The 11,799-nt window shown below is 38.4% G+C and overlaps 1 protein-coding gene across 1 annotated transcript; it reads left to right on the forward strand.

Annotated features, from left to right (window-relative positions):
* The first annotated feature begins 1,533 nt into the window (after window positions 1-1,533).
* Window positions 1,534-11,782, forward strand: jazf1b (JAZF zinc finger 1b). Its single transcript, XM_033981132.2, has 5 exons — window positions 1,534-1,789; window positions 5,946-6,018; window positions 6,695-6,864; window positions 7,671-7,840; window positions 10,443-11,782. Exons 1-5 carry the CDS (start codon window positions 1,675-1,677, stop codon window positions 10,617-10,619), a joined length of 705 nt encoding a protein of 234 aa, XP_033837023.1. The 5' UTR covers window positions 1,534-1,674; the 3' UTR covers window positions 10,620-11,782.
* The last annotated feature ends 17 nt before the right edge of the window (window positions 11,783-11,799 follow it).

Raw genomic sequence — 11,799 nt, forward strand, 5'->3', positions numbered from 1 at the left:
AGCTAAAATTATTTGATGAGAAATGGAAATTCACAATGTTAAACTTTAAAGAAAATGAATTGAGGGAAGCTTTGCAGTACCTGTGTAATAAACTGCTAAATGCCCAAAAGAATAGTCTCTCAGGGCTCTGAGTGCTGCCCTGCTCCAGCACATTAGAGGAGATTTAAACATGTCTGAGGCCCAGCACATTTATGTTGGACTGCGTGACCCGCTGGTGCCGGGCGGCTGTGGTTGTAGCTGCACAGACAGTGGCAGTGAGTCCTGACTCTGGGATTAATGACTGCTCACTGGGAGAAATGTTTACCACTCTGCAGCAAGCACTCCACTCTCTAAGAGCTCAGTCATTTCAACAATACGCTGTGTGAAAAGCACCATAACTCAGAGCCTGTCTGCCTCTGTCTTTTAACCAGAGCTTTAATCAACCTTTATGACATCCTTTTGTCTCTTTATGGTCTATATATTTCGCAACCAATCCAAACATTATGCTCCCAATGGAGCAGACTATTAAGGCTGCAAGGGCCAGAATAGTTTGGGTCACTGACCCACACTAAAGCAGATTTGATCTATATTATACTAAACCTTTTTATTATTATGCCTTTGTGTAATGGCTTTGAGAAAGATCACCTTGGGGTGATGAGCACTCAAGGGCTCTTTGTTGAAACAGAAATTAAATTAAATAACAAATATTTAAAAAACTGACTTATGTTTATAAATGTTGGCAAAAAAAAAAAGTTGCTTTCCATATTCTACCTGGAGAGATTTTCTGGAACAGCATTCTAAGTGTATCCAACCGATACCATGATGAGTCCATGATGTCAGAATATGAGGTTGCTATTTATTTAGACAATGTCAATACTTTATAGTCTTCATAATATTTGAATTCAATATTGTAGTGTAGCCTAGGTCTTAGGTATAAAGCATAGTCACACTTACGCTGTGAAGTCTTTGCTGCTACCCTTATCAAGCAGGTCAGAGGTCAATCAAAATCATGAAGCACACGTTCATCAACCACAGTCCGCTAATAGACTGGATCAACGGCGACACCTGGTGGACAAGAGGACAGGTTTCTTCAAGTTTGTGTAGTTAATATAGCTTGTGATGTCTGCCAAAATAAAATGCAATTATAACACATTCTTAACTCCAGCTGTTTATCTTCTTAAGCATTTAGGTCTGATCAATGCTTTGTGTGTGTTCATGTCAACCCAAATGAAATGCCTAGTAATCAATTATTATGACACTTCAACAGGTCCTGGGGTCAATCTTAAATACTGGACCTGCTGCAGAGACATCAGACCCATGCAAATGCTGCCCTCACACTGTGGCCACTCTGGGAATGTAAGTCTAAATGAGATGACTCTTATTATTAGGGGATCTGCCCATATGGACGTCTTGTGGCGAGAAGGGTAACTGCATGCCTAATTGGTCCAACGTGTGGTTAATTAGTTTCGGCTTTAATAGCTGTATTGTTATATTTCATCAGTGACAGAAAGTGCACAAGAACAAATCTGCAAATTATATGTAACCGGTGCGCACTTCCGGTCTGCTGGTGCGCCTCTCGCATTGACGGGGCTCGGCTGCAGCACACAGCACCGCCCCTGCCCCGTGGCTCCAGCTGTTTGCACCGCTGTCCCGTGTCTCTGCCGCTGCGTTCTTGTCTTTAATGCAGCCTTCACAATGACAGGCATCGCCGCCGCTTCATTCTTTTCCAACAACTGCAGGTTCGGGGCCTGCGGGCTCAACTTCGACTCTTTGGCCGAGCTCATCGTGCACATCGAGGACAACCACATCGGTAAGATCCCTCAGTACGTCCAGCCCGTGTGCCTGTGCTCTGTAGCTAGCTCTGTGTGGCTAGTATAAGCTAACAACTTACTTCCTGCGTCCTGACAACCCTGTTGCTAGGCGTGGTGTTGACTACAGTCATAACAGTTGCTTACAAGGCGAAGAGACCTATATTTTCCTCTCTAGACAACGACACATTCATTAGTATCAAGGCGTTGGAACCAGCTCAAATCCTCTTCTGCGCTTTACTGGAGCCCCGTGTGGACCTGCGCGAGGGCTACTGCTGCGCGTGCGTGTTTGTGCACGACATCCGCGCGTGCAAACCGGTCCTCTACTGAACCCGGACACCTCCACAACATGTGGTGCAGCTGCACACTTTATTATTTCCACGATTAAAAAACATCTTTCTTTTATAATTATTTTAAATGCATTTTTATGAAGTTGCAGTTTGCACGACTAGTAATATGGTAATTAACCTTTATTTAATCTTTATAATTGTGATATAGGGCAATGGAATAGGTGTACTTTAGGGAGTCTAAAATAGGCTTCTTTATCTTCCTACTACTATCCAGTTAGGGCAGCTGTGTACAATTTGATGTAACGCATTGGTTTATTTTGATCAGTTATTGTAACCTTAGTCAGAACTGAGTGAAACTATGACTGGTTGACCTATATTGAGAAAATTGATACACCTTCTCTCTCTTCTCAAATATTCTAGTCTGTGCCGTGCTAGTGCTGCTGGTAAAACATATTTATGTATATTTTCTTCCTCGATTAGACGCCAGGAATTAAAGTATAACCATGGTGTGCGAATTTGCTTCACCTGCCTGTAGCTCAGGTCAGTGATCAACAGGTGGCACTGCTGTGCAAGAGATTTGGTATAGTTGGCTATAATGCACAACCCATTCTAGTGTGAGTGTACATTTCTATCTAAATTGAACTGGATAGAATACTTATGCTTCTGTATATCCTTAACCTTTACCTTACATATTCTATTATGTCATACTTTATTACTATATAACAATTATAGTAACAATTATAACACTAAAATGCTATCATTTTGAGCGTCAGCTGTTCTGGAGGAACTAATCTAAAGATATATTTAGTTGGATGCAGAGTTGTGTTTTCAAATCCCATAGTGTGCTGACCGCTGCTGGGACCGGGCCTCACGAAAATGTCCTGGTTTAAAACAATGACGCTTCTTGTGGCCTGTTCTCAGAGGAGACTCATTTAGAACTAACCCCCCAAATCTGCGGAAGTAATAAATTTAAGAAGCAGTTACTACTTCCCTGATCTGTGCACCTGGTGGACCTAATTACATTTCACCATCCCAGACACTGGGCGACACTGGGTAACGTCACTGATACAAAGATGAATTCTGCCGTCAGTTTATTATTACTGCCATTGATTTATATAACTATAAAATATTACATCTACTCAAGGGTAGGGACTAAACTGGGACTGAACTGGGACCCGGAACTACTAAGGGACTAAACCAGGACTAAAACAAGACCAAAGAGAATCTAGATCTGGATTGAACTGAGCTCAAACCAGGACCAAAGTGTGAATACATCTGAAGTGTCCCTCTCATTCTTCACCATGGTGCATTTAAACATTTCATTTGGTTCCTTGACCAAATTATAATCAATGACTGTGTTGTTTGCATAACCTAAAGGCAGCTCACAGACGGAGCTTGAGTCCATTTCATTTCCTCCTCAGAGGTCAGATCCTTATGAATTAGCTGTGCCACCACTCCTGGTAATGGCCCCTGCTGCTCCCAGCCTCCATAAACATGTCAGCATAATGCTGTATGCTCAGGGCACAGAGCTGTACATAGGCTCGGCTGTGAGGCAGACACAGGCGTGACTTCCCCTCTGCAGAGGAAGCCTTGTGCTGTTCTGCTGCAGGTCGTCTCTAGGGACCTAACCATAACATGTTATTGCATCACCTTCTTCACCTACAGTGCTGACCCAACAGTGGGTCAAGCAATTAAGGGATGTGCATTTTCTGGGATTTTATGACTTCACAGTAGCTGAATAATATAGATAAGATTTATAGAATATAACATTTTATTTCTATATATAGTTGATGTTTTTACTTGGCAATGTTATATACTATTTATATCTCTTTTAATTTACTTTTTATGATAAGTGCAATACGGATAATATTATTATTATGACTAAAGAAGGACATATGAATTTTAAATTATTACTACAACTTGTGGCATAAATTTACATCTCACTTACTTCCTGTTTGTTGAGGCTATAGCTGTATATGACCACCACGGAGGGACCACCTGTGTAGAATGATTAGAGGCCTCACCCCCCCTCCAGCTTGTCCCTCCCTTCCCTCCCCTCTGGTCTTATGTCCCAGTCCCACCTGAAGTGTGTGTGATTTACAGTGTGTTTGAGCAGATTGATCCACTGCTGTTTGAATGGTCCATGAACAGACCACCACTCCCCCACTGCTGCCTCATTACAGAGACCTGGAGCTATTTTTTCATACAAACACATACCAGCATATACTGCTCAGACAAGACTCTTAGCACCTCTGGTTTTTTAGGTCCTAGAGGAATGGTCATCATGTTTTTTCTGCCATGTTTTGGTCATTTTGGCTGCGGACTAGAGGAGGGGGTTCTCATCTGTTTCAGGGGGATAAATCTACTGTTAATGAAACACTTGCGTAGGATTGAGGCTTTGAAAGAAACCATGCGAGTTGAAAGCAGCACAGTTTGAGGTGTGCCTGAGGCCTACCTGCAGAGCCATAAAACACTACTCAGCTCTTTTCACACTGTGGCTAAAAGCACTGGGTCTGTGCTAGAATAATCTGGACATGGCATCTGTTCAGTCATTTTTAAGAAAAATTTGCAAGCTGGTAGGGGTGTAAGATATTGATAAAAATGAAATTTTTATTTATTTGGGGGAAGGCTATCACAATATATATTACCAATCCATCGGAAATGTTGTTTAAAATTTACCACAAAAGACAGGAAATTTCACTTTATACTTTTTTATTTTTTGTCATCTTTTTTGCAGCTTTTAGGATATATTATTATTATTATTATTATTATTATTATACATCTAATTTGCATATCTTAAAACACTAAAAACAATTTTGATATTTTGTTACATTGCAATCTATATAAACTTATGTCAACATTACATTGAAAGGTTCACAATTATCCACAAAATTTGGCTTTTTTTAATAGCTTGCAGAACACCCTGAGAACAGCCAGCCTGCAGATTAATGTGGGGCAGGATCTCTTCTAACATCGAGTGTCTAATGGCTCCAAATGTAACTACTGTGCTTTAATAATGAATCAAAATGGTGGATGGAAACATGGGGGTCGTAGTTTCACAGCGGTGCAGGGGCAGACAGTTAGACTCAGCTGGTAGTCTGTGCTTTTATGGGCTCTCTGTGCTTCCTCCCACATGAACAGGGCCAGAGCCGTGTTTGAAGCAGGCCCAGTCCTCCTCGGGGCCTGGATGTTGGCTATTGTTGCACATTTAGCACCACTGGGGTAAATGTGTGTCTGCAGCACAGCATGAGAGCACAGTGTGTGTCTAATGTGGTCACATGTGCAGTGCTTCATTAACAATTACCCCTATGGAAATTATATGGTATCTTTACAGCAGCACCACTACAAGTATAAAATGCCTGGTATGTGTCTGATTATTTAGAGACATAATTGGACTTTCTGTGTCAGTGAATGCACTTCATTAGTATTGTACAGTCATTATTTTACTAAATGTTAGACTAGACATGGGCGATATATTGACTGTAAGATAATATGGAATTATAGCAATGGATAGTCTATAATAAGAAAACCGCAACCAGCACGTTGCAAAAAGATCTGAAAAAAAAGTCTGTGTCATCCTCTAAACAATGATATAAAATGGTATTTCTGTATATTTGTGGTTATTTTTTAAATTTTTGTGATACTTTTTGAATCTTAAATTCTGCATTTACTCTCACATTTTAGCATGTTTCTAATGAATTGGAAAAATATCTTATTATTGAGATAATGCAGAAAAATGACCCTAATTTTTTTGTCAAGTTTAATATAAGTGTAACAATTTTATATGAAATGTACCATATTTACAAGTTTATCTCCTGTGCTTATGTTCATTATTAAATGTCTTTTTCTGTTTTTATTTTCTGCGTAGACACAGATCCCCGTCTTCTGGAGAAGCAGGAGCAGACACAGCCCACATATGTCGCTCTTAGCTATATCAACAGGTGGGTGAACAAAACAGATCCTGCTGATATGGTTTGTATTAGCAGGATCTGTTTAGGGCAGATACTATTCAGTTTTCTTCAATGGAGTTGCAAGATTCCATTGTACCAGTTTTCTACACATTTAGTTTTTATTTCAAAGTACCAATAGTTGTACAACCAATGGTAGGAGAATTAGTAGGTTTTGTTGTTTCACAACAAAATTGTTTCACAGCATCTTTCTCTATATATGTATAAAGTTAATGTTTTTGTTTTTGTCAAATCATTGCGTAGAGCTTACTTGTTTTCTGCACGTCACTGGAAGTCTGCCTTGATGCCATGTTTTAAGTTGGTTTCTTTTATTGCCTATGGTTCGTCCCATTGCACTTTGATATGGTTCTTGAATGGTGGCTTTAGAAGTTGTAAGCAACAAGTCTGTGTACAAGAAACTACTGTCTCCCTGCCTTCACCAACACTGTCTTGATGTGGCTCTTCTGTAATTTGTTAATTCCACTTTGTTTTTATTTTATGATACACATTTACTTTACTATCCACTGTAAACCAGGCGTAAGGGTGTCTGCAACAAGCCACTAAAACTCTTTCTTTCCATGTTCGACAGTAGCTTTCATGTCACATCTTTCCAGTTACTGTTGGATGTTTTTACAAGAGATAAACCAAGACATGTTTCTCTCCATCTCAGATTCATGACAGATGCAGCGCGGCGAGAACATGAGTCCTTAAAGAAGAAGGTGCAGCCAAAGTCGTCTCTGAGCCGGACCACTCCCCCGCGTCACTCCAATGGAAGCCTCACTCCCCCCGTCACCCCACCCATCACCCCTTCATCATCCTTCCGCAGCAGTACTCCCACAGGTGCTGTATTTATTTGTTTACTTAAATATGCACTTTTCAGAAGAAGGATTTTCCTCCTGCTTGTTTCAATATAGATTGTATTGCTTTGTCATGAAAATTACACATTAAACTTCAAGATCTCCAAGGAGACTAACAGAGGATACCACCATGTCAACTTACAAGTCAAATCACTGCAATAAAACATCTGAAATTGAATATCGTAAATGCAAGATAAGCAAAGTATTAAGATGTTTAAAGTATTAAAAGGACTAGTTTGTATTCCACTGAATGTGCAATTTACTTTACAATACTAACAAAAACAAAATTAAATCATGTATTATTTTTATGTAAAAATATTTGACAGTGCAATATATAGTCGAATGTAATGTAACATAACTTAAATTAATTCAAGATCTATAAAGGTATAACAACTTGTTTGTTGTCAATATCTCCCTAAAGTAGGGCTGAATTATTTGGGAAAAATATCTTATTGGGATTTTTCTGACAAGCATTGTGATTGAGATTAAAATTGTCTATTATTTTCATAATAGTAGTCTGTTCAAACTTTGCATATTAAATGTGTCCAGAAGAATTTGCAAAAAGACTGAAATATGAACTGACACAAGAATCACATGTTTATACAGATCTAAATTACAGGCTAGCTAATTATGTCTATTCAAATTTGTGATTTTGATTTGATTACGATTAATCTTGCACACCTAACCCAAAAGCATTCCTTTGCTCCAGTCTCAGATTAGCAGCATAACATGTTTACCCCTGTCCTGTGTACAGTATTAACTGAAATTGTAATTTGTCTCCATTTGTAGGTAGTGAATGTGACGAGGAGGAAGTGGAGTTTGAGGAGTCCGACAGTGATGAGTCGTGGACTACAGAGAGCGCCATCAGCTCCGAGTCTATCCTCAGCTCCATGTGCATGAATGGAGGCGACGAGAAGCCTTTTGCCTGTCCTGTCCCAGGCTGTAAGAAGAGATACAAGGTAGGCCCAAGACTCCAAGATATGATTTGCCATATTTTGCGGACGTTGCTCCGGAGTATAAGTCACACCAGCGAAAAAATGCATAATAATGAAGGAAAAAAACGTATATAAATCGTACTGGACTATAAATTTTTGGGGAAATTTAATTTGCAAAATCCAAGACCAAGAACAGACACTTTATCTTTAAAGGCAAATTATAATAAATACAATAAAATGGAGAACAACAGGCTGAATAGCTGTACAGCATGCTAACATAACACATAGACAACAAATTAAATACATGTCTGGTAAGTTAATGTAAGATATTGACAGTTAATCAGATAACTATGCTAACGTAACACATATTTATTTAGCTATATGAAACATAGACAGCGAACTGAATAAGTGTCTGATATGTTTACATAAGATATTAACAGTATGCCGGCTTGTCCACAAACATGAGAGACACGAGAGTTCTTTTTATTAGAACTAGCAAATACATTAAATATAACATAAGCTCTGGCTCATATTACATATACACACAAAATTGCATATAAACGCATGGAAAATATACATACCACTTCGGCCTGGTAGTAAACAAACCGGTGAACCCAAAACTTTAAATTTTGCTTCTCAATTTCTTCTTAAATAGTGCCCTGTCAGGTAAGACAGAGGAAGGTAAAGAAATAAGGGGAAATAAAGCATGAAATGTATAAAAGAAAACGAGTCAAATAAATGTTCTTACAGGTATTCCAAACACACCGGCGCCATCTATTGGTCAAACAAGTGAACTGTAACATGTATGATCAGCCGTTACATAACACATAATTATTCAGCTACATGAAGCATAGACAGCGAACTGAATATGTGTCTGGTACGCTAATGTAAGATATTAACAATTAATCAGATAACTAAAGCATAAAAAAACAAGCTCACTAAATCACTAAATCCATTGAATTCTTCATCCTCGGTGTCACTTCTGAACTCCATCAACTCCAGAAGTAGATGAAGTGCTGCACGTGGCTGTGTTAGTGGTACATAAGCCTAGAGCACCCTTGCGCAGTTGTCAGATGTGAAATTTAATAATTTTTAAAATTTTAATAATTTCACATACAAGTCGCATCTGAGTATACCCCCAGCCAAACTATGAAAAAAAAGTGCGACTATAGTCCGGAAAATATGGTACAATGGACAATATGATCTAAAATTACAATCTGCCAGTTTGGAGCGATTGTTTCATCCATCTTTTCTGTTAAATCTGGCTCTATTCTCAAACATAGACTTATATCTTAACCTTAGTGACAGCAAGACTCAACCAATCACAGCGCTGATTCTGATTTATCAAAAGAAGAAGCTATTGTTACAAAGTGTAAATGAAGTGTAAACAAAGGGAAATATAAATCTTAAGCCCACCACACACTACAGGAATTTTCAGTCTTGAACAATTTTTAAATGTGTAACAAAAAGCACAGACTGGAAACATAAAGAAAATCGGATGGCAGTGAAGAGACCATGCACCACAAGCCAAAAGTTGTGAGCACACCTCGCATCAGCTGTTTCCTTTCTAAAATAAAAACAACTGGCTCTGAGACTCTAAAATATTCAAATGATTGGAGTATTGCACTTCTAGTTTAGATACAAGTCAAAACTGTGTCACTCCATCTGCCCTGACATTCTATTTTATTGGCTGTTGCCGTGGTGAATGTCTTGTGGTTACGAATTTACGATATGACAGAGCAGCAGAGTCGCTCGGACACCACACACGAGGAGTGCTGCAGCTTAAAAATTACATTCAAGGATCCTAAATCAGGTCATGCCTACCCGAAGTCGGGGAGAAGCAACTTGGATCCTAAATGATCCTGTAGTGTGTGGCGGGCTTTAGGCTCTAAGAAACGTTTGATATGAATTATTTGCCATTTTGCCCATCCCAAATTGGAGATGAATGTCTGATAGTCAACAGAGACTATTGTAGTTGTGTATTACATGTGTGAACATAAATGCATCCACACACTCAGTCCAGTTGAGTAAAGCAGTGTTTTACTGGATTTTCCGTCCACATCTTTCACATCTGGCTTCTGCGGTCGGGATAAATTATGTGCAGCCAGAGAAAATTGCATCGCAGACGTGAATGACAGAGTTACAGCCGATAACTTTGTCTAAGTGTAAGGAAGTGGCAAAAGGCCTCTGTTTAGGTAGAGAAAAGTATATAAAAGATGTAATATGATTTTTTTAAATGGCAGTTCTTCAATAAATTATAGGAGAAGTAATCAAGGAATGACTTAAAGCACTATGTAACTTTTATGGTGGGAGATTTATTACTTGCTTTTCTCCGTGGAGATATTATTGCTATGATATCCACAGTGTGGCAATAATTGTTGATTGCTTGAACAATATCTTGAAAAACATGCATTCTTGCTAAGAAGGGGGTCACATAGCCGCTACATTTCTGACCTGTAAATTAGCCTGGTGGTGTAATTTGCTTGTCTCCATGGAGACAGACTTTATCTCAGATAATTGTCAGATTTTGCATATGTACTCAATTATATTAAACTTTTCCCAGTAGTCAAAGGGTTGTTGTAGTTCTTTTAAAATTTTGCATAACCAATAAAAAATTCACTTGCAGAATGTTAACGGGATCAAGTATCACGCTAAGAACGGCCACCGGACCCAGATCCGGGTGCGAAAACCCTTCAAGTGTCGATGTGGAAAGAGCTACAAAACGTCTCAGGGCCATCGTCATCATACCATCAACTTCCACCCCCCTGTGTCCACTGACCTCATCAGAAAAATGACACAGTAATCAACTACCAGCACTTTCTATTCAAACCAATCAGCACCAGCTCTTTGTTACTCCTCTTTTAAAGTTTATTATGTCTCATTTTTACATATTATTACACTATTTTTGATTGCATGGCATCGTGTTCTACATTGTATTTTTTATGAACATTTTGGATTGTTCACAGCTTTTGTATTTTGCACATTTATCTATTCATGTATTGTAGTGTCAAAATTAAGTATCAGTGAGAAGACTACACCTTTTCATTTGACAGTCTTTTTTTAAAGTTTTTTCTGTAAAAATGACAAAAGAAACAAATGTAAACTCAGGTGACAACTCTAAGCATTTCAGCACTACATTACTACCAGATTTTTTAGTTCTATAATGGCAACAAAAAGTTGGATGAGAGATCAGAGAAAACTGTTCACAAGTACAAGAATCTTTCTTGTGGATCTCTACTGGATTACAGAGGGATTGCACAAACATAGTTTTAAGTATTAGTTGAATTCTTTCATGAGACAGATTTCTCATGCTCATTGTTCCTGGTCCCTCAGTATTTTTACAATAATGCATTCAAGCACTTTTTAAACAAATGTTTTACCTTTTGCCAGTGTGCCACTGTGCAGGGGTCTAAATGTTTAGTGAAACAAAACAACCTCTCAGTACTGTTGCAGGTACGAGAGACTCTTGTATACAGTTGCCTTTTACATAAAGGTTGTTACCCAAAACTTTTAATATTGTTGCTCTGGAGTCTTCTTATGACTTCAGTTTCTCATGCGTGCCATTGTTTTTGATACAAAGGTCTATATTTTGGCTAGCCAGGCTAGTATATTTATGTTACTGTAATACATTCTCAGTTATGCAGAAGTGTGAGAAACATGCCTTCTTTGTGCCATATAAAATCATTTCTACATTGTATATATATATATATATTGTTATAAATGTTCCCACCAGAATGAGAATTATAGTGAGTTAAATGCATGACAGTTGTAAGTATTATCTCGTGACAGTATTGTGTTGCCAGTATAAAGTTTTCTATTGAATGTGATGTTTAAAGTTCAGTGCAGTAAGTAGCAAAGATTTCTGAAATGCTGTCATTGTGAATGTTTTAAACATATTCTGTATTTCAGCAAAAGCTGCTTTATGTAAATGTTTGTTACATTGAAATACAAGTTTTTTTCGGACACAAAAAAGCCTGAAAACT

Source organism: Periophthalmus magnuspinnatus, chromosome 16 (genome assembly GCF_009829125.3).
Source record: "Periophthalmus magnuspinnatus isolate fPerMag1 chromosome 16, fPerMag1.2.pri, whole genome shotgun sequence".
Lineage (NCBI taxonomy): Eukaryota > Metazoa > Chordata > Actinopteri > Gobiiformes > Gobiidae > Periophthalmus > Periophthalmus magnuspinnatus.

Bases quoted from the DNA above. Each gene is read 5' to 3' on its own strand.
- jazf1b (XM_033981132.2), top strand. From the start codon at position 1,675: ATGACAGGCATCGCCGCCGCTTCATTCTTTTCCAACAACTGCAGGTTC. The intron at 6,019-6,694 runs GTGGGTGAACAA...TCTCCATCTCAG, and splicing joins GCTCTTAGCTATATCAACAG to ATTCATGACAGATGCAGCGC. The intron at 7,841-10,442 runs GTAGGCCCAAGA...ATTCACTTGCAG, and splicing joins GCTGTAAGAAGAGATACAAG to AATGTTAACGGGATCAAGTA.